Source organism: Cajanus cajan, chromosome 11 (assembly GCF_000230855.2).
Source record: "Cajanus cajan strain Asha chromosome 11, NIPB_CcT2T_4, whole genome shotgun sequence".
Classification (NCBI taxonomy): Eukaryota; Viridiplantae; Streptophyta; class Magnoliopsida; order Fabales; family Fabaceae; genus Cajanus; species Cajanus cajan.
The window spans coordinates 14,531,782-14,556,271 of record NC_138527.1 but is presented as its reverse complement, the minus strand read 5'-3'; the positions used below and the strand labels follow the sequence as shown (position 1 = coordinate 14,556,271).

Sequence of the window (24,490 nt, the reverse complement as noted above, 5' to 3'; positions counted from 1 at the left end):
CTTTAAACTGAATCAAAGTATTGCATATTGATTGCTCTTAACTTTGGAGTTTATTAAAGATTAATCAAGAAAGCATATAGGACTCATTTTCACTAACAAGTCTTTTAAGGAACTTCTTTGAAAATTCATATTAGAAAAGTTTGAATTGAAATAAAGATCCTAAGAACTCTGAAAATTTTTAAAGTGTCATAGAATCCAATTCACCCTCCCTCTTGGATTGAGCCATTCTTTTCTAACAGTATCTACAGCCATAGTTTCCTTTTTGTTTATAAGACTACAAAAAGAACATAAAATTAATTTCAATAGTAATGATAATTCAAAACAAAACACCCTAAATAATATCATTGTTGGAATTAAAATATCTTACTTTAGGAGAGATCCAACTTATTTTTTTCTTTAACTTTAAACCCTTTATCATATGATACCCTTCAGCTTTAAACTTTATGTAAAACATGTTACACAAATAGACTTCTGGATCATTTCCATCTTTTTAACAGGTAAGACTGTATAAGAATTGTAACACATAAACCAATTAATCGCCCAAAGTTTAACCTAAAATGTTTAGTAGGCACCAACAACACCAATATCAAAATAGAAATTAAATATTCTATACATTAATCCGGTAAAGAATTTTTATTTTGACATTCTATCAAAATTAGTTATAATATATAACCATTGAACTTGTATAAAAATAAGTAAGAATTTGGTTTTGTTTTTAATGCAAAAAATACAAGTAAGCAAATATGCCCATGTCTAGCATAAAACAATTCTCCCTTACTAGTCATATGTTTAGCCAAACTAGCACATTCAAAATGATCATGGTGTTGTCAACATAGGCAAGCAATTACATTGTGTTCATCGCATTTATCCACATTCACAACATCATTAGAAGGTTATGACCAACAAAACAAACCAATTAAAAGAATATGTCATATGCTACTCATATTTTTGGCTACTTATTTAAATTCAATCAACATAAGTACCCGATAAAATTTAGACAGCATGAGTCTTAGAATTCACATGCTTAGTAATCGCAAAATTTGTAAACTTAATAACTCCAACAGTGTTAACAAGCAAGTTAGCTCCTTTGATGTCCCTGTTTAGACATACATGAATATATATATATATATATATATATATATATATATATATATATATATATATATATATATATATATATATATATATATATATATATATATATAAACACATGACTTAAAGGTTTAAATTTAAGTGAATTAAAAATTATAGAAAATATTAATTAGTATCTAGAAAATTCCCTATATCCAAATAATCTTAATTTCCTCCTTATTCACAAGACCAGAGCTTCAACCTCATGAAGAATATGGAACCCATGCATAAAGAATTAGTTTTCTAAAATATTAGATTTTTTATATAGAAATTCCATGACAGATTAATGTGTGATAATGCTGAAAAATATTAATTTTCTAAAACAAAAGCATGCCACTTTAATTTGAATGGATTATTGTACAAATTTTTAGCATTTTTTAGTTTAAAAACAACTTCAAACCATAGGAACCCAAAAGATATTAAACCAGTCCTTTAACCCATGGAGACAAATAGTGTTTCATCCATACCATCGAGTGGACAAGCCAAGCTTTGATGCCACATAATAAATGATAAATGATTTAGATTAATTAAAACAAGTTATGTTGAAATATTAGTTGGTACTTTGAAATATATTACTACATTCCCAGTTGCACCTTACTTTACAAAGGCACGCATTTGCAAAGATTCAATTTGGATTCAATTTGGCACGCATTTGGATACAGATATTTCCGATCAACCTTCACTACCACCAATGCGTTACTACTCCCATAATTTTTTTTAAAAAAAAAATGCATAAAATGTTTAGCAGAAAATTTAATGTGAAAATCAAATCCAACAATTTTATTGTGATACACAAACATAGGTAGAGATACATCATAACTAACATACTTTAAAAATAATCAAAAAGAAAAAATATGTGCAAGAATAAAAAAGATATAAAGTTTTCCCTGATAGTGGTACCCATAATTTCAACTTTTCATCGTCAAGGTCAATCAAGGACATCACTACTAGAAGGATTGTATTCTAAGTCGGTTATTTTTTCATATCTACATTGGTTCTACAATCAACTTAGATGAGAGAGACGTAGATGAATGAACATATCTATGTCGGTTCCTTAAAACTGACTTAGATCTATGTGTTAATCTAAGTCAATTTTTACTAAAAACTATCTTAGATGTACATCTAAGTTGGTTTGTAATAAAAACCGTTTTCGATGTACACATACATCTAAGTCAGTTTTTAGTAACAGTCTTAGATATGCACATACATCAAGTCAGTTTTTAATAAAAATCATCTTAGATGTACCGATATATCTAAGTTAGTTTTCATGTAATTGTCTTAGATGTACACATACATGTAATTTAAGTCGATTTTTAAATATAACCATTGTAGATTATATTTTTTTTAACCAGTTTAATTTTTAAAATACTGTAAAAACTAATTCAATTATCCAAATCAAAATCCATCATGAACTAAGAAAGGCCAATCTGGGATCCTTATCATTATAGGAATGACTCAATTACATCATTATCATTATATAATATATAATACTAGAGAAGCCATATATTCAAAAATCAAGAGAGGCCAATCTGGGATCCATAAAGAAGAGTTTTTTTGTTACAAGGAGAAGAGAAGCTCAAAAAAATTAGGTCACACTAAATTAGACATGCACTTGGCAGCCTAATGCTGAAGCCACATTCACCTATTTCTAAATTTTACATGTAATACTAGATCTTTCAACATGGTGTATTTATAAATTTTTCTAAATTCGTACATCTATAACATACAAATTCCTCCATTTTCATGTTCCTAACCAAAGTCTATACCATTAGGAAAGAAAAATTATATGCCTTATCTAAGGACCAAGTAGAGTCCATTACAATCATTTTTGTATAAAATATATAATATTAAAAAGTTGCTTATATCTAAATAAACATCATAATAGAAATCATTAATTGTAGCTGATGCAGAAATAGAGCAAAGATTGTACCTGAATTCATATTGTTATTAGAGGTGCGAGAATTCTGACTTTAGTGTATACTTCAGAAACAATAGAGTACAGTGAAATTTTATCTTCCAACTTCTAATTAGAATCTCCAACCTGTGTCACCAATGATTTCCCAATTAAATTACTATCAATCAACTATAGAATTCTGCAATTTAATCTCAAATATTTATATTTCCTCTTCATCCATACAAAATCATTAAGGAAAGACGAACCGAACGAAGAATGAAGAAAAAAATAATATAAACACATCACAACATTAATATGCTCAAATAGACCAAATAGATAACAGAACCTTTTGGAAACATAGATGGATTAGGGTAGAGCATAATGCAAATACCTTAGGGGAAAGAGGTGGAGAACGAAGAGTGATTGAAATTAACAAAAAGTAGAGGGAATACGAATGAAGGATGAACACGAATGGGAAACCACTAAAGCATGATGGCCACGATGAGAGAGCAATCTGATAACACAAATTGGAGGTGATGGCCACGGTGACGAGCCTCGACGGAGGAATGAGAGAGATCGCAACCATGAAAAAGAAAAGTTAGTAGGTGTGATAGAGAGGAGACTAGAACCGAAGCAAGAGAGAGAAGATGGTGGAGGCGCAAAGGAGTAGAAAGTGGAAGGGCGCGAGAGAGACAATAGGTCTCCTTATAGCAATAAGATATTTAAGATCTTTTAAAATTGGGTGTTTAAGAACCGATCTTGTATATCACTTTTAAAATTGGTTCTTCTTATAACCTATCTTAAAAGTTGTATCAGACACACCTTTTAAAATCAGTATTAGAAGAATCGATCTTAAAATTTGTAACATTATTTACAAAATTGCCACCGCGTCACTTTTAAGATCGGCTTCCTCTTAACTGATTTTAGAATTAAATTTTGTACTAGAGATTTAACCCAAAAAATGATGCTAATCATTCAATATACAAAAACATGTAAAGAAAAATAGATATCCAAATAGATATTCAACCTAATATTTGAGGAAATGCTATGCGTTGACGCTGCAAAACCTAACCTTAACAAGTATCTCAAACCTAGTCATTGTTGTACACTCCCAAGAGAACGAGATTTTCCTCGTCCATAATGAGAATGTTAGCTGAACTTGAGGGTTCAAGAAACATTACAAGAAAAATCAGCATTACCTATGGAAATTTCAGTAGATAATCATGAAAATCCATAAGAAACTATCAATTATCTATGGATTATCTACGGAAAAAAATTCGTAGGTAACAAGGTCGTAGATAACGTTATTTACAAAAAATTTTGTAGATAATGTTATCTACGGAATTTTCTGTAGATAACCCATGAAAGTTGTTATCTATGGATTTTATCCATAGATAACTTTCGAAAAAAATTTATTTAATTTTAATAAATTTATTAATGTAATATTCCTCATGTTTGGGCTCTCAAGGATGTCATTTGTAACATAGTGAGGAGACTTTTGAGTTTAGTTGACTCTAGAGAGAGAAGAGTATATAAGGGTTTCCCTGAGAAAGGAACTTCATAAGTTCATTCTCAAAGAAATTAGAGAGAAGTTTAAGAGAGGACTCTGGGTCCATGAGCTCCTTTCTCTCTCAAATTTCTCTGGTTGATTCTTCTTCTTCTCTAGATCACTAACTTCTTTTGTCTTCTCTTGGAATTCAGGCTAGGAAGCTTGATTTTGAAGGATTAAAGTTTGGGAGTCAAGCTCGGAGGAAAGTCTTCTTCTTCCCAAAGTTGGTTTTTCGAAGCCAATATTCAGCTAAGAGAAGCTAGAATGTATGTTGTTTGCTTGCATGGGAGTTTAGGAACTCCATTGATGTATGGAATTTGATAATAAGTAATTTAATCGGGTGATTTTCTCATTTTTGGGGTTTTTAAGAAAAATGGGGTTTTTTTATCAATTTTAATGCATTGATTGGTTGCATGTTGAATCTGAACTCAGTTTTGAGTTCTAGGGAGTCTATATGTTGCATTTCATGGATTGCTTGTGGTTGAAGTTGCTGATTTTCAGGTTTTGAAGGAATTTTTGAGGTTTTTGGAGGTTTCTGGTTGAATATGCATCGGGCATTCATTCATCCGGGGTCACCAGTGTTAAATCACACCGGGCGCGAGGCTAGTTGAGCCAGGCGTGGAGATTCTTGTGAGTATCTGTTTGAGTTTGCGCCGGGTGTGACACTAATGCATCGGGCGTGAGTATGTTGGTCTTTAACTCTTCATGAAAGTTTTAGCCTTGGATGTTAGCTTTCCAATGGTGCTTTAATCACCCAAAAAAAAGGTCTAGAACTCTAGAAATGGCTGTTTTAGTGAAGAGGGGTCAAGCTACCAGTATTGGTTATAGCTGTTGTGGTTTTTAGAATTTTTAACAAGGTAGATGAAGGAATTAGGACTTGGTGTCTTCATGAGAGTTGTAGTAAATCTTCTTATCTTTCATATGATATAAGGATGAGCATGATAGGAGTAGTATAACTCCCGACATGCTATTTTATGTAAAGGTTGCCATTTAACAAGGAGTGATTTGGATAAGTTGAAGGCTGTCTTGGGTGTGTAGGTTAATTCATGTTGTATATGTTGTGTAGGTTGGCATGATAGATGAGTTGTAAACATGATGGGAGAGTTGTATTATGTGTTGAATATGTTGTATGTATTGAAGTTGATGATCTATTATATGTTGAATTGATGATATTGTTGAAGCATGTTGAAGTTAAGTGGTTAAAGTTGTTTTATGTTATAAGTTGGCTAATTATGTTGTGAAATATGATGAGATGATATAGTTGAAAGTTGTGAAGTGCATGATGATAATATTGTGAGAAGCATGATGTGAAGTGTGTAGAGGTGTTGAGATTTATATAGAAGTTATTAGTAGACTGTGTTGCTAAGTTGTTAGAGGAAAGTTGGATGTTGCTATAAAGTTGTATGTTGTACCATGTGTTGAAAGATATTATTTTAGGATGATTGAGCTGTAGATTAGGAGTTGAGCCGTTAAGTTGTTGAGTTGATCATGCTATTTAAGATGTTGAGCTGAGCTGTGTTGTTGATTTGATCATGCTGTTTAAGTTTTTGAGATAAGTTGTGTTGTTGAGTTGATCATGTTGTTCAAGTTGTTGAGCTGATCTGTGTTGTTGATTTGATCATGATGTTTGAGTTGTTGAGCTAAGTTGTGCTGTTGAGTTGATCATGCTATTTAAGTTGTTGAGTTAAGCTGTACTGTTGAGTTGTTCATGTTGTTTAAGTTATTGAGTTAAGTTGTGTTGATTGAGTTAATCATGTTGTTTAACTTGTTGAGCTAAGTTGTGCTATTGAGTTGATCATGTTGTTTAAGTTGTTGAGCTGAGTTGTGTTGTTGAATTGTAAGTTGATTAAGCTGTGATGATGAGCTATTGATCACTAGGACTAGGGGAGATGTTTTCGAGGTTTCTCATCCCATTGTGTGGATTGAGAAAGCTGTGCTGCTCAGAGAGCCCAATTTGTTGAAAACCCTCCTTGGGAAGTTGTCCCTTGGAGTGGACATCTTGTTGTTCTCCTCTAGGACTTAGTTGGTCCCGTGTGTGGGCAAGGTCGAGGCACACGTGTACAAAGCGACTACGGTATAGAGGTCAGGTCGAGCTATACCAATTAGAAAGCGGCCAATTTGAGTAAAGTACGAAGTCAAGAACTTTGTTCCTAATCGAGTATCGGAAGGTTGTAGTATTTGGAGGATAGTTGGTAGGCTAATCCCATAGGTGGCTTAGTTAAGCTAGCTAATGTCGTGGTAGGCCTAAACCTAGTTGTTTTATCCTGACATAGTACTATACTACCTTGTTTAAGTGGCAAAGTTTGAGAAATCGTTATCATCCTGTGGATTGGTATCCAGATTTGTTGTTTACCTAGCAAGCCCAACAAGGTTCTTTGCTATCAGTTCAGTAGGACCTAGCCACTTAAACTACTCACCCATGTTGTAAGAGATCTCCGAGTTGAAATGCGTGACGACGAATAAGCTGTTGATGTATTTAATTGATGTTGATATGCGTTGTATATGTGTTTTTGTGTTGTGAAGCTTTGATTGAGTTGTTTGTTGTTATGTGTTGTATGTTGACCCTGTTAAGGATGATGATAGTGCTGTTATGTTGTAAGTAGGTTATTTGTATACAAGTTGATGATGATGCTAGCGTTGCTAGATTACCTGTGTTGTAAGTTGCTTTTAAACATGTGTTGTTAAGAGGTGTCAAATAAATGTGTTGGTTGTTATTATGATGAATATGGTAACTATTCCAATGGTTTGTGCAATAGATGCGATGAAATGTTGATACAGTGGTGATATGTTAAATTTAGTTGAAATGATGCTAAGATGTATATTATATGTGTTGTTGTCTTCTATGTTGGATGTGAAGATGATTATATTGTTGGTGTGTTGCATATTTAATTATTATAAGTTGTTTATTGTCTCTAGGTTACCCTTGCATGTTTTCATGTGGTTTGGACGGCGATGATCATATGATGTATGTGAGCAGGGTAGGGATAGGCTGAGAGATAGTTGCTAGAGGCCACAGGAGGTGCCTAAAGTTGGATTTTTTTGTAGGTTACCTTATAGTAGCATATTTTGTTGTATATAGCTGGTTGTTGTTGGTTGCTTGATTAGCAACTTGTGTTGTAATTATTTTATTATACTGTTTTAGTATATATATTCCAGTAGTGTGTAGTGTTGTTCCGTGGTGTGAGGGCCATGGCAGGTCATTACATTATTTCATGACACTTCACTTTTTAACATGTCTTGTCCTTACTGTACATTTTCTGGGAGACTTCCTAGAAGGTCACCCATCCCTATACTACTCCAAGTCAAGCAGGCTTAACTGTGGAGTTCTGATAAGATAAGCTACTGAGAAGCAAATGCATGCTATTAGTATAAGTAACACAAATTAATTCATTTAAGTTATCCTAAACTATACAATCTCATACTTATACTATTATTATTATTATTATTATTATTATTATTATTACTATTATTATTATTATTATTATTATTACTATTATTATTATTATAATTATTTTTATTATCATTATTACTATTATTATTATTATTATTATTATTATTATTATTATTATTATTATTATTATTATTATTATTGGTTTATCTACGAAATTTACCGTAGGTAATGTTACCTACTGAAAATTTTGTAGATAACAACTTTGGTGAGTTATTTACTTCGTAGGTAACATTAACTACTGAATTTTTCATAGATAACCCACGAAACTTATTATTATTATTATTATTATTGGGTTATCTATGGTATTTTCCGTAGGTAACGTTACCTACGAAAAATTTCGTAGATAACAACTTTCTTGACTTATATATGGAAAACTCTGTAGATAATGTTACTTACAGAAAATTTCATTGATAACACTTTTCGTGGGTTATCTACAGAATATTCCGTAGGTAACGTTACGTACAGAGTTTTCGGTAGACAATCCACGAAACTTATTATTATTATTATTACTACTATTACTATTATTATTAATATTATTGTTATAATTATTATTATTATTTTTAATTATTATAATTATTATTATTATGATCATTCTTATTATTAGTATTATTATTATTCGTGGATTATCTACGGAAAATTCCATTGATAACAACTTTCGTGAGTTATCTACAAAAAATTATGTAAGTAATATTCCTTAGATAACTAAACATTATCTACGGAAAAAATTCCGTAAGTAATACTCTGTAGATAACTAAAAAGTTATATCAGAAAAAATTCCATAAGTAATATTCTGTAGATAACTAAATATTATCTACAAAAAAAATTTCATAGGTAATATTCTATAGATAATAACAATTTTTCTTGTAGTGAGAACACTTCAGCTTGGGAGAATGTGATTAGGGATTTGGACGTTCAATTTGTTCGAAGCGACGATACATCAAATTCACATTTATTTATAAAAATGCCACCGTATTTTATTTCTACATTTTTTTTTACGTTAACTGGTATAAAAATAGTGATGTAAAATAATACTTTTGTAGTTGCCACAAATCAAAATCTCTAAATTGTGCACCCAACTCTGTCTATGGTATTTGAGGACCGGTCTCGGAACAAATCTAAAATCTACAGCAATATCTACCCTTGACGGTACCGTAAAATCCACTACATAATAATCACCTCTATACCTAATTAAGTAATAAAGGTAAAAAACTATAAAACCATCTTGAAATTTTAGAAAGTTAATTTTTTATTATAACTAACTAGTACTGTAACCATTTTACCTCTTATAGTCGGTAATTATCATGGTCCATCGATCGACCACATATGCTATTTAACCTTAGCATATTCGCATCCTTTCATCACAAGTATTTTCAACACAATATTAACTTTTCCTAACTAGTACTAACATTCTTCAGCAACCTTTTAATGTCACTAGCTATTGCGTCTTTCTCATGAGCACCACATAAAATACAAGAACATATTTTAAATGAAAAAAAAAATAAAAATAACGTAACATAAGTGATGTTCCATTGTGAGAACCCACTTTGATAATTAATTTTAGAATCTACACTAATGTTATCAAGTAGCATGACACTTCAAGTAAAAAAAGTAGAGCAAACAAACTTTAACAGAATTAAAAAAATTCCTAGAAGGAAACCATAATTGTTGTGAAAAGTTAATAAATCTATACAAAGAATTGAAGGTGATGTTCAGTGAACCGGGCAACCATTAACAACAATGCCAGGTGCAGTGGGGCAAGAAGCCAAAGGGCAACCTTCCCCATCATTACCCCACCAGGAAAGGGTAGTAGATCCCAAAACAAGGAACAACAAGACAGCAATGAAGGAAGTTCCAGCATCAAGGCCACCAGACAAGACATAGTTGTAGCGTTTCCACCATTCTGGTTTGTACCTATAGACCACAAAACCTGAGATAAAGCCAACAAATATCCAACTTGTGAAGTTCACTGCACTTGCTGGGGGCATCATCCCTGTTGCACCCAATAACACAGGCATGTGAATAAGACCTATCCATTTCTTACTTGGGAATGCCTTCTTGGCCAGCCACACTAGTAAGGGAGCAATGGCTCCACCAACGAAGTACCAATTCACTTGGCCATATTCACCTTCGTTTCCAAATATCCTGCGTGGCCCAAGAAGACCCCAGATAACTGATGCATCGTAGAACACTCTGTCCATTGGACAAGTCCAAGGGCTATCAGGTGGCAGATTGGCTACATCACAAAGGTGGGGAATTGTCCCCATCAACCACCATGCTGTTATTGTGTATACAACTACTGCTATCAATGTTCCTACCACCTGTAATACATTCAACTTTAACATAAAACTGGTTTGAAGTGGCTAATACACAATGTTAATCCCTTATTTATTTTGTTGGTTTTAGTTTGCTCTCCTTAGTTTAAATCTCTTCAAGTATCTCAATTTTATCTTAGTAATTTTGGCTAACATCGTAAACTCCTGTCTAGCACGATATCTCACAATTTGTTAAGCATCAGTTAATGAAGTAAATTGTCAAAGAGTAATACCACATGTACAACACAACTTTAATATTTATCTCTTTCTATTATTAATAAATATTTCTTCTTATAATAAATGAAGAAATGCAGAGAGACAAATATAAAAGTAATATTATATAAAATGTTATGTATTTTTTATTTTTACATGTTGCATTATTCTTGTCAAAATAATTAATTTGGTCTAACCAATACTCTTTAAGATACCAGAAAAAACTTTTTATGCTTGAGGGACCAAACTCAAACTAATATCCAAGCAATGAGGGAACTTTGACACTTAGAAGTTAAAAAATAAAATTGAGCATACATTACCTGTGCCATAAACATTATTCTTGGAGGAATCTTCATGTAGTGACCAAGTTTGAAGTCTTGCAAGAAGGTTAGTGCTTGAACCATGCTAATGTAACCATACACCTTGAAGCACATGTTGGCAACAGGGCGCCCTGGATACATGTAGCCAATGAGGTATTCTGTTATGACGTTCAAACCCGGTTGCTGATAAAGCAAAAAGAGAATATCAGTTCCAAAATTTTCATCAGTATAAAATCAGCATGCTTTTTGAGTAAATTATTTATAGTACCTGATTTGTAGTGGCTGAAATTATACCAATAGGAAGAGTGAAGAAAACGGAAATTGCACATGCTAGTAGTATACCCCACCATGGCAACTGAAATGATGTCTTGTAGTACACAGAAGTAAACAAAATAAGAGCAATGTTCACCACTAAGATGATGAGAAACCACCACATGGGGACTGATTTGTATCTCTTCATAAGTCTTGTGTGTATGTCCATTTTCTTACTACCTCCAAAGGCCCTTTTGCTTTGCTTCCATATATCACTGCATGAGGCAATTTTAAGTGAAATTCAGTTTATGCTGAACTTATGGAACCAAAAAGAGATAATGGAATAAAGGGCTAATTATTTAAACTTATCTGAAAACACTTTTAGAAGAAAAAAAATGAAATAAATTTTACATAAGTTAAAATTAGATTATATATAAGATAATTTTTTTCTTTAAAATATTACTTTAATCTCATGTACAAGTTATTTTTAGTTTACGTAAAAACTTATTTTGATTTTTTTTTTTTATTTTTCTCTCTTATAAGTGTTTATATATAAAAAAAAACTTATACAAATATATCATTAGACTACAAATGTAATATTGGGGATTTTGCATGTGGTACTAATACAATGAGAAGGAATTATTTGAGGAAAATAATTATAAAGGGAAACATAATTAACAAAACATTTTCCATCAAATGTTTGGATTAGTAGTCATTACCTTCCATGGAAGAGAAGAACATGCACAACAGTAGCAGAAAGTGCAGCAAATCCAAGACCATATGTCATTGCAAAGAAAGTGCTGAGATGAACAGGCCCAATGCTGGAATATGCATGTTTATCAAGATGGAAGTTGGAGTCAACTATGCGAGAAATGTCATACACTGAGCCATTTTCCATGAAAAGGTCGCTTGAAAATATTGGGAAAGTTTTGGCATTGTAAGCATTTTTCCAATAATATATGGGTGTAAACACGTACATTATGATACCAAACCCAGCAGCAATATTAGCAGTGGCAAACCATGGGCTAGCTAAAGGGCTTCCAAGGTAAGAGGTAATTGTGGACCAATCCAATCCAAATGTACCAATTCCAAGACCCTTCATGCCAGAACCCAGTTGTTGAATAAAGATAGACTTGGAGCCAAACCAACACACCCAAGAAACAGTTGACATGATGTTAAAAAGGTAGTTTGGAAGAACATAATAAGCAAAGCCAGTGATCATAACAATGATGAAAAATTGAGTACGGGTTGAACTGCCTTTAGCTCTTTTTTCCTTCTCATGTAGAGCTCTGGAATAGTTTAAAGATGAATCAGCATATATAGTTTATATAATGCTATTATTGGAATGTAAGTTAAAAAAATTTGTCAAGTAACAGAAAAGTTAAATTACCCGAATAAGGAGACTTGAACCAAATTTGAAGGCCACCACATTTCCCCTGGCTCAACTAGAAACTTCCTAAAGAGTCCCGCCCAACCAAAGCCAAGTACCTTCAAATGCAATAATTTACAAAAGCATTTAAATTGTCATCTCAATTACTTCCTAAATTAAAATATCCTACATATTTAGATAATTTATTAGTACATAGGGGTTAATATATTAATGTTCGAATAATGAAGTTGTCATTATATATTATTGTGAGCTTTTAATAGATTATAAACAACGCCATTGTTGCACAATAACTGCTACACAAAACCTTATTAAGGTAGATTTAATGGTACGGAGTTTGGAAAATATAGACCAAATCGTTACCACCACTTTACATCAAAAATAAATTAATTAAAGGTAAACAATGATTTCGGAAATTTCATTATATTAATTTCATTACTGTTGCTTGCATCCATTTTCATTAATCCAATCATATTAAAGTTTAAGAAAAAGTGGTGACTTTAATTGAAGATATATATATATATATATATATATATATAGTAAATGAATGATGATGACCATTTTGTTTTAAATAAAAAAAATCGATTTTAAACAAATATTTTAAAGAAAAAAACATGAGTTACTTCCTGAAAATGACAAAATAAATTTGCTTAATTTAATGAGCACATAAAAAAAAAGTAGAAAATAATATTTTTAATTTTTTTCTTAAATAGACAAACATATAAAAAAAAATAAAGAAATTAGTCCAATTGGTTGAGCAGATTAATAACAAATTTGATTCATACTAATTAAAAAAGAATAACATATTAAAGAAAAATGTTATGTAGCACGTTAAACTAGTTAAGAAATTAAAAGTGGTTGTTTTTTATTATTATTAAAAAGCGACAATGCATGCATATTAGAATTAAGAAGATAAGATGGAGTCAAAAAAAAAAAAATGAAAATGAAGATCGTTCACGTAAAAATAAAAAATAAAAAGTAGAACATTATTACCTGAGAAGTGAGCATGATAATGAATGCAGGCAAGAAAGGGAGAGGCTTCTTGTAGAGCAACTTGACCGCAGTCAAAATATGAGCGGCGTAAACGGAGCCAGCGCCGGAGTTGGCAAAGATGGTAATGAGAACGTGTTCCTTGACGTTGAAAGGCCCAGGGTTGAGCGTGAACTGAAGCCACGTGTCCTTCAAGAACAACCGCGTCGGCAAAGTCTTTGCCATGAGATGCCCAATGGGAACAACCGCGATCTGCACCGCTATCGGCCCCACACTCAGAGGCTCCGTCCTGTACCAAAAGAACTGGTTCACGAACGACAGCGCCATGCACGAAACGACGCCCAGAACCCACATTCTGAACGTTAGTATCGGCATTGTGGGGTCGTCGGTTTTCGGCACCGTTAGCTCCACTTGTTTTATCTCACACTCTTCCACGTTTGCGTCCTCCATAGTTATTCCGTCACTGGGGAGACTCATGTTGCTAAACTAACACTGATATCAGAGAAACACGGGGTTACAAACTTACAAACGTAACATCACATTCACTTCTTTTTTTTTTCCTGTTTTTTCTTTATAATAGAAAAAGCATAGGATTGAGGAACCAAACCTTGCAGAGTGAGAACTCCAGTATGAAGGAGACTGTAAGCAGAAACGAATATATTAAGTTAGGATCTAACAATCTTAGGTGGTTAGTGGTTACCTTATCTTTTTTTTTTTTTTTTTTTTTTTTTTTTTTTTTTTTAAATAAATCAAATTTTAGATAGATTATCCGTATGTAACTAATTTTAGGTGGTTACAATTTTTTTTCTTCTAAGTATATAATTATCTTCTTTGATTTATTAAACTAATAAATTTATCTCACTTTTTTTTTATCTCATTATTTAATTCTCTCCATGAAAAGAAAATTATTTATTTTATCCTGAAATTTTGCTTGTTTTTTTCATCAAACATTTTTGCGGTATATATTCATGCCAGCTTCTTCTTATATTATTATAACTTTAGTGATTAACCGGTATCTTAGTTATGTTAAATATTTATTATATATAATTAATATTTATAATAAATCATATATAAATATTATATTTAAAATTTGTATAAATAAATATTTTTAAATATATAAATTATATTTTAGATTTATGATAAATAATTTATATTGTAGAATAAGGTTATTTTTATTTATCAATAATGTATTTTAAAAATATTAAAATTTAATTCATCAATAATTATGATAAATAAATATTGTAACGCCATGATCCTTATTCTAAATGACACAATTACTAACTTAAGATCATATACTTATAAATTTTATAATAGGTACAATATTGCATGCATATAATGATGAAACGAATATGTGGAATATACATACAATAATTCTCCAACTATAACTATCTACACAAATCTACTAACAATAGGTAGTCATCAAAACATCCAGCTTCAATGCCATTGTATGGCCTCTACTGCAATATTCCATCCCTATCCTTACCTTGCTCTCATATCACGTATGATCATCGTCGTCCAATTCACATGGAAACATGCAGGGGTAAGTTAGGAAAAAGAAACAACACACATTTCATCATCATCTCATCTTTGACACCACAGTAACAAAGCATCATGATGGAACCAACCTCTCCATGAGGGTTAATGGTTGATTCCTTCTCTTCTCCAAGGTTGAGATGACATGAAGGGTGATCTCTTCAAGGGTATGGGAGTGGTGGAGATGGTGTTTAGGTAGGTGAAGGTTTATTCACAAAATGGAGGAAAGGAGGGGAAGGTGTTTGGTGGTGTAGGTCCTTTAGGCTAGCTCACTTCACTTAGGATGATGAAGGCCAACCAAGGAAGACCCAAGCTCACTCAAGGAAGAAAGGAGAGGATAAGGGGCCATGGAGTTCCTAGGGGACTAAGGAAGGAATAAAGAGGCACAAGGCTCACTCAATATCATTAATTTCCAAAGTGGCTACAAGGTGGGTGACCTAGAGTACTTATAGGGAGAGAAAGGCATCTAAAGTTTCTTGGAAGCATTTGGCCAAAATTTTGGAGTCCAAATGCACCCTAAATATGAGCCCTAAATACATCCCAAATGAAATGGCTCTCATTCCTCCTAAAAGACTAAAGTACCCTTAGGCCTAAAAAAAGAAAGAAATGGACTTTGACCTCATAAATTAAGGTTTAAGTCCTAAAATAAATCCTAAGACTAGTTTTGCCCCATAATACAAAGGCTAAATATAAATACAAAATAAAATCCTAATATTTAATGTACCCCAAAATACAAGGCAAAATAGGAAAAGAAAACAACAAACTAAGGAGAGGGCTCAAAATCCACACATATGATGATCATGACTTTTGGTGTGGTGTATTCTTCATCTTCCTCTACTCTCCTAGCCATGGACCTTGTGATAGGCCCTATATGATGCTTCAAGGATGGTCCTCCATCATTCCCTCCTTCTTGAGAAGGATTTGACCTCAAATCTTTAAGCTCATCCATGTCATTGGTCCCTTCAAAGATGTGAGACCACAATTAGGGAAATAAACTACTAAAATTTTCCATCTCAATCCTTAAGTACATGATTTACTAGATGAATGAGAGTGCTAGGGGTATTGGGGAGTCCCAAAAAGCACTACAACATTTGTTATCTATGGCAACAATAAAAAATCGTTGTTGAAAGTCAAAAAACCGTTCCTAAAAGTTTCGGGAACGGTTTGGCAACGGTTTTTCAAGCGTGGATTTATCAACCGTTGCCTATTTCAATATGCAACGGTTTTTTTGGCCTGTGCCCACGATGTCAAAAAAACCGTTACCTAAATTTCCAAGAACGGTTTTCATGATCTTCATTGGCAACGGTTTTTTTTTTATTTAAGGCAACACTATTAATTTTTAAAGAACGGTTTTATAAATGTAGTCTATTTTTATAGGAAACACTTTTATGACCGTTGCTAGTGACATTAGGGAACATTTTTTTTTCAGGTTGTCTATGAGATAATATAGGTAACAATTTAGACTAAATTTAAGCTACAATTTTGTAAATATTGTCTAAATAAACGCCCAACGGTTATTTTTATATTGACTTATAATATTGGTAATAACACATCATTATTTAAGCAATAATCTTCACCATATACTATTTTTAAATGGTTGCAAATGTAATATATATATATATATATATATATATATATTAAATTTTACTTTATCCTGTGAAATCATATATATGTAATACGTACCTATAATTATAATACAAATAGTATATTAAACAATTTATATTAATAAAAAGAACTATACATTATTTTGGATTGATAATCCTCTTGTACATCCTCTTCTTCAAGAAGACGTTTCTCATGTGCTCAATAAAGAATTGATTTCACCCTCAAAAAATAATAAGCAAATTATAAAATGAAATCCAAACACATGTAAAATTCACTTGCATTAATTAGTTCCAAGTATATGACAATTCAAAAGCATAAAACTCCAAATAAAATCATCCAAAGATGTCAAAGTTTACATAAAACTTCTAAATTTCATCAAAATAAAGTGTCATCTAGTAATATTATGCATAGCTAGTCATCCATCCATGTAAGTAACATCATTCAGTCTCTTCATCATCATAAGGCTGATCTTCATTATCAAGTCTTTCCTGCACATAAATATATTTTTTGACTTAGAAAACTTATAGAATTAATCCCCAATCAATGTCCAACAATTAACATGAGTTAAAGCTAGTTATACACAAGAAAACTTTCATAACTGGTTTGGTATATGCAAATGAAATGAATTAAAATATAATTTAGAACTTGACAAAGGCATAAATTATACCTTATCATGACCAGGACTATGGGTTGAGGCAGAAGAAGGAGGTGCTACACTATTGTTATTGCTTTATAGCATTCTCCATTATATATATTATCCAAAGCTTGGTCATTCAATTCTGGATTGATTTCCTTTAGCAAGCATCTTACAAGACATTGTAATCCTTGAACTGTCTTAGCCATTGAACCTATCTCAACAGAATGTTGTTTCTTTAAAGCAACAATTTCTTCATTTTTCTTTAACATACTTGGTGTGATCGTTCTTCCCAGACATCGAACTCTACCGGGTTTTTCTTTGCCAAAGATTGATTGAAAAGCTTGTTCAGCAGATTCACTACTTGAGGATTGGATTGATTCTTGAAGTTTTGTCTAATTTATAAGAAAATAATCATTATAGTTAAAATACAATCAAGACATACTACTTTAAAAAATTGGTATTGAAATAGTAGACTTACAATCACAATTTGAGTATCTTTATCCACCTATTTTCCTTTTCGACTCTGACAGTCTCAATGAACATTTCAGCTTGAGAAACATCCTCTCCATTCTTCTTTTCTTGCTACATAAATTAGAGATTGAATAATAAGAAATGCACAAGAGGTACAAGAATTTATTGTTTTGCACATATAAACATAAATATAATACCAATTTTGCACGAATCCTTGCAAAGTTTGTAGGACCCATGCGGTGAATATATTTCTGCTTTGCCCTATTGATAGCATTTTTCTGGCTTATATTCTGCATTGCATTGCATAGAAATTTTTTTTAAGTTCAATAATAAAATGTAACATCAACCAAAAAATAGCAGCAAAAAAATAGTAGAAACAATGATCCAAAATAGCATAAATACCATAATTAGTATTCAGAATCAACAACCATAAACAACTAGATACACCATTTGGAAAATTAATAACATAAAAAACTAGCATAAACAACAACTATAAATACCAACTAGAATAGGAATCGAGACTAGTAACAGTAGCCTAGAGCAACAACAATGAAAACAGGTAGAAACAACAAAAAAAATATAAATATAATTATCTTAATTACTTGGACAATACTGTTTCTCCAATAAACCATCAAGTGTTTATACTGATTTTCAGGTATATGTTTTGGACGATGTTTCAGCCTTTCTGTCAAAGTTGAGTATTTCAAAAAATAGTTCCTCTTGATGTAATTCTTGTAGCGTCTCCAAGCATCATTTATGCGAGCAAATATTGCTTTTTTTCCTTTCTCGGGAATAATGAATTTTTCCTGTAAAATAGAAATATAATTATCAAAATTGATAAGTATTAACCATTTAGCAAATTAAATTTACTATCACTTTTCACATACATTAACAAAATTCCATATTTGTTCTCTTTCATCCATGGTCAAGCCTTTGAAGTTTGTATAAATTAAAGGGCAAAAGTTTGGATTCCTTGCCACAGTGCCTAAGAAATAACTCAAGTCGGATACTACTTTGTCTTTGGGTCCAATTGGTTCTCCATCATCATCTAAGGTAACTTCTTGACGTTCTTCGAATGATCTTGCATGTATTTTCAAACATCGTGTTGGCCCTCTTGTTTTTTTCTTACATGTACCTAGTTTATCATAATAGCCATGAAAGATAATAGCAAATATGGTTACAAATATATATATAAAGGATAGTAAAATAGAATAGACTAAACAATTATATAACCATTTATCTTACCACTTTCGTCTTGTACTGCATTTTCTTCTTCATGACCATTTTTTTCCACGAGTTCTTCATTTTCACTTGCATCTCGCTCTTCCTCTTCTGGACCAAACTCCACATTTTCTTGAAGGAACTGATCAATTAACATAGCTGGACACATTGAGACTTTTCTTGTCTTCTTTTGAGGGTTTTGGAGATTTTCACGTGAGTCATTATTTTCAGCTACTACCATTTTCACAGACTTTCTTCCATGTGATCCACTATGTTCAGCCACTGACTTTCTTATGGGCTCATTTTCTTGCACCTCATTACATTCAGCCATTGCCCTTTCTATGGGCTGCCTTCCATGTGACCCAGCATATTCAACTAGTTTCCTTTTGTTGGTTACCTCTATTGGAAATTTCTTTGGAACTTGAACTTGAGTTTTCTTGCCTTGTATGTTGGTTTCCTCTATTGGTAACTTCTTTGGAAGTAGAATTTCCTAGCATCTTTATTAAGACCTTTGTTAACTCCCTCTACTTCTACCACAATTCTAAAAGTGTCATACAATAAGCAATCAATGTCATCACGTGAGTCCTCTTCATCTTCTATGTCTTTGTCAATTTCCATTGGCCTTGATATTCGTTCGCCATGGTGTACCCAAACATTGTAGCCTTCCACAAATCCGATAGCTATTAAATGATTATAAACCACATTTCTTTTTTCCCAACAACAATTTCCACACTTGGCACAGGGGCATAGAATCTCTTCTCCTTGAGGTCTTCCTTTACTATAGGCAAAGTCTAAGAATAACTCAACACCATTGATATAGTCTCTACTAAACCTTGGTAGTTTTGTCCACTTTTTATCCATCACTTTTAATCTAATCCAAATGATAAGTTCACATATTATAATAATTATAATGACATAAAATAATATTATGCTACTTAAGTAATTTTCTTTAAGTAATTTAATTAATATTATGCTACTGAAAGATTTAGAAAAAGGCTATATTAATTTTAAAATTAAATTCAAAATAAAAAACAAATTTCAAAGGAATAACATAAACATCACAATCAAGCCTAAAAATAATGTTTAAAATGCATTTTATATTCCATGGTAAAAAAAAATACAACAAAATACTTTATAAAATTTAGCCAAATCAAATATATTACTTCTAAAATAATTAAATAACTTAAACTTACCGGGAGTAAGACAAAGAACTTGACTTGATGAACAATTGTTATGTTATAATTTCCTCCACAACACCTGTGACAAATAACAAAGCTTTTTTATTCACATATTAAATAAATATTATTCCTTCTAACTGATATGAATAAAAAGGTTTTTAATTTTCTTTTATTTCTTATTGATATGGAAGTAAGTATCATCCTAATTAAGAGAGAAAACACTAATACTTTTCCATTGTTCCGATAACAGAATTTGCTTTCTTATTTTCCTATTCACTTTTAAGTTAATAATAAGGATAATAGGATTCAAATTCTATTTAAGTCTAATGTTTTATTATTTATATTTAAATTCATAGGAAGTATATAAATGAAAAATGTGAAATATGGCAACAAAACACAACCTCAAACAAGAAAGCACCAACTCAGGGTTAGTAAGAAAGTTTGATCCATCTATAAAGTAAAACCACAAATTAAGCATATTTAGCAGATGAAGGAATAAAATCTTGACTTCATGACTTATTTAATATTTAAGTCTAAGTTGTTCATAGCCTAATTTGAGTTAGGCTAACCTGGAGACAAGACAATTATAAAAACACACATATATAAAAGCTCAACATAGGCTCAATTACAAAACATAAAATTTGTCTAGGTATCAATCCATTTGCATATATAAAACAGCCTAATAATTCTTCTACTACCATTTGTCTGTCTAGTAAAATAAAAGAACCTTATAAATCTCTAATCTATCTATAAAATATGTGAAAATAGTATATTCCTAAAATTTCTTTAAAGACTATGTTAGTTGTAAAGGTTTCTTATGGTTCTGCCTTAGCCACCACCATAGTACGTGTATATCTTTTAAGGAAAAAAGCTTATGTTTAATCCAGATTTTTTTTTAAGAACATCATACAAGTAGCATAGAAAAAAGACAAGAAAAAAAAATGATTACTAATTTTGTGAAAATCATAAAAGAAAATGCTCTTAATCATGGTTAGAAATCTGATGCATGGATGTTTATGTGATACAATCATGGAGCTGAATATTCAAGAACAAAACTCAAATTCATGTCACTTTTACTCAACTTATCAATTTCTATCAATTTGTCTTTCTCACTTAAATGCCATCACTAAAGAATTAATGTTATATTAGAAATTCAAAAAAAATCTAACCACCAAACCTGTAACATATTAAAGTAAATCACCACATTGTCTACACCATTCTAATGTTAGAAATAGTCCCTAGGCCTAGTTTGATTGAGCATTCAATTCTATCTTGGTACCTTTTGACATAACAAGTTATAAACTTGGTCACTGTACCTTCTTCATTCATTCATATATGTGCCAAATTGTTACATTTCTAACATAATTAATTTAAATGAAGACATTTTTTTTCTTTCATTTTACTAGCTACATCTAACAATCGAAGTATTAAAGTATTGGTAGATAGATTGTGTTTCTAAAATGATGAGAAGTGAATTGCAGGAAAATGTTGGGTTTGGAATTTAGTACTGGAAGTTCCATGGCATTGAATAAGTGCCCTATTGTGTTTTGTTTCTAATGTATAATAAGGAAATGCATGTGTCTCATATTTGACAAATTAAGTATGCAGCAAAATCCAAATCAAACTTCCATTTGTCACAATATTAGTTCTCTCCACATCCACGTGTGCTCACGCCTTTTTCTCCATGTGCATAATGAACATACGCTATTTTTCTCATGAAAGCTAACACAATAATAAATGGGGAATTTGAATTGTACAAGAAAAGGTTCGAATCGATGTGAAATCTAGAAAAGGAAGGATTAATTGTGAGGTAGTATAATGAGACAAAAACAATTCACCTCTTCAGTGCAGCTCAAAAGGAAGGGCCCCTCACACCATAATGCAAAATGTTGAATTTACTGTGATGTACATAAACAGTTAGAAATAATTAGTGATACATGAATTGCAAAAATGCTTGAAATTTGTGAAAATAGTTTTGAGGCCCCGGTTCCAATTTTTTCTTCACGCACCTACTCTAAACCCTCTCACATACCCAAACGAAACCCATAACCCATAATCGCAATGAACCCATAACCCATATAGGCATAGACCTATAATCGTACACACACACACGTACACTTATGAACCCCATAACCCACACACTCAATGCACAACATCTACAGCCTCACGGAATGGAAGAGATAAAAATAACAGCAATCACACACGGAATGGAAGAGAATCATACCTGAGAGGTGCCCAAATAGCAAGCGTAGAACAAATTGCTACACGTGACGAGAAAGATGATGATAGGGAGCAACGTTTAGGAGACGAGAACACACAGAGAAGCAAGCATGCAAATTTTAGGGATTCTATTTTTTGATTTTAGGAGAAGAGAAGTCCTTTGTTTCCCGCGAATTAATATTTTCAGAATTAAAGGGAGAAGTTTAATTTTTTTAATTAATATTTCCCGCGAATACGAAAGGGTGGGTGTAATCATTAAGCAACGTTTATAAGTGTTGCCTATTAACTTTAAAGAAATAAACTTTCCATTTTAATAATAAAAATGGTTAATAATATATTTGGGAACATTTTTTATTGTGTTGCATGATATAAAATAAGCAATAATTTATAAATTGTTGCCTATTATCAATTTTAAGAACAGTTTTTAAACTGTTGGGTAGAGAAGTGGCCACGATTAGAAATTTGTTGCTTGTTTCATATTTCAAGAATGTAGACCCCTAAAATTGTCCGGGTCGGAAATAAAACTCGAAGACCCTCAAAGATCGAAAGAAAGTCAGCCAGAAGGACTCCTAGAAGACCATAGGATGGCTATCAGTAGATTTAGAGGTCTTAGAGTAGCTTAAAATAAGGAAGTGGAGGGAATGAAGCCCAATACGGCCGTACTAAACTTAATACGGCCGTATTGAAGCTTCAACACGGCCGCAGTGAACTCAATACGGTGTATTGAAGTTTCTGAAACTTCAACACGGCCGTACTGAAATCAATACGGCCGTATTGAAGCTTCAATACAACCGCAGTGAACTCAATACGGGCGCATTGAAATTTCTGAATTTCAATACGGCCGTATTGAACTTCAATACGACCGTATTGAAGTTCAAAAATTTCAATACGGCCGTATTGATTCTGTAGCCCGTATTGCGCCTATTCCCTATAAATATGACGTCAATTGGACGTCATTCCACACTTTGGAACATAGTTTCAACCCTCTCCTTGAGTATTCTGGGGTTTTTGAGCAGTGTTCTGCCCTAGAAATCACTCGGAGAGTTGATCCGACGAAGTTCTTGAGCCCCGAGCCATTTTGCTTGAGGATCGAACCTAGTCGAAGGGAAATCCTCCGGATTTCCATAGTCAAAATTTTATAGGAGGGAGCGAGCGGGCTTGTAGAGCGAGGGAACGCCAAAAAGCTTCCCAGTTTTACGAAATATATAAAAGCACGCTTCAAAGGTTTCTTCTTAAAGTCCTTCCTTTTATTGCTTTCTGTGTGCATATTTAAACTGTCATCATGTAGATAGTTAATTTATAATTGCTTAGAATAAATAGGGGTAATTTAGTAATTTTACACTGTTATTTTAGAAATAATCTGTCATAGGGAACCCGAAAGGGGCGCTGTGGGGTGCTAACACCTTCCCCACGCGTAACCGACTCCCTTACCCAACTCTGGTTGTAATGGCCAAAGTTGATTTATAAAATCAATTGCCTTATCCCTTTTTCCAATGTTTTGAGTAAAACATTGGTGGCGACTCCACGAACCCTTCCTTTTACTACGAAAACCACTAATCCATGGAGGGTCCCGCTTGGGATTAACATGGATTGGTGAGCCTTTTAATAAAATTGCTCGTTTGACGAGGTCTCAGTTTGAGAATAAGTCATTCTAGCAATCCACATTTTTAAACAAATAAACGAGTCCAACCATCCTTCGCGAATGCCGAAAGCCCGTTTCGGGCCGGTGGCGACAGATGGCGACTCCACTGGGGAAGCCTCGAGAGTCAGTCCCATTTAGTGACAGATTATTTTTAACAAATAATAGTTAAAATTACTTTATTACCCCTCACTTGTATGATAACATGTTTATCTATTTGGCTTTAAATAACTGTTGTATTTTTAAATTTACGCAATTGTTTGAAATAAAAACTGCACACAAACCTTTGCACACAACAGTTCCCTCTATACCCGGGGGCATGAGTGATTAACCATAGGGAGTGGATGTTAGTACGGCCGGTTGTCGAATGGGTCTATAGGTGCCCGTAGACCGTTGTCGGAAAACATCACTCAAGGTGATAACCATGAACTTGAGTCCGACGGTGCGTTGGAGCTTTCCATCGACCTACGATGAGAGAATTGGGTCC

At 32.5% G+C, this 24,490-nt stretch overlaps 2 protein-coding genes across 2 annotated transcripts; both read right to left on the bottom strand.

Annotated features, from left to right (window-relative positions):
* Positions 1–9,658: 9,658 nt before the first annotated feature.
* LOC114915400 (oligopeptide transporter 9) lies at positions 9,659–14,175 on the bottom strand. The gene is made up of 6 exons (XM_083066888.1): positions 13,503–14,175; positions 12,513–12,610; positions 11,842–12,411; positions 11,139–11,397; positions 10,871–11,053; positions 9,659–10,343 (listed from the first exon to the last, which is right to left on the bottom strand). Exons 1-6 carry the CDS (start codon positions 13,974–13,976, stop codon positions 9,735–9,737), a joined length of 2,193 nt encoding a protein of 730 aa, XP_082923014.1. The 5' UTR covers positions 13,977–14,175; the 3' UTR covers positions 9,659–9,734.
* A 4,421-nt stretch (positions 14,176–18,596) lies between these two features.
* On the bottom strand, positions 18,597–21,995 carry LOC145953159 (uncharacterized). Its single transcript, XM_083066889.1, has 2 exons — positions 18,991–21,995; positions 18,597–18,880 (listed from the first exon to the last, which is right to left on the bottom strand). Exons 1-2 carry the CDS (start codon positions 19,295–19,297, stop codon positions 18,618–18,620), a joined length of 570 nt encoding a protein of 189 aa, XP_082923015.1. The 5' UTR covers positions 19,298–21,995; the 3' UTR covers positions 18,597–18,617.
* Between the last annotated feature and the right edge of the window lie 2,495 nt (positions 21,996–24,490).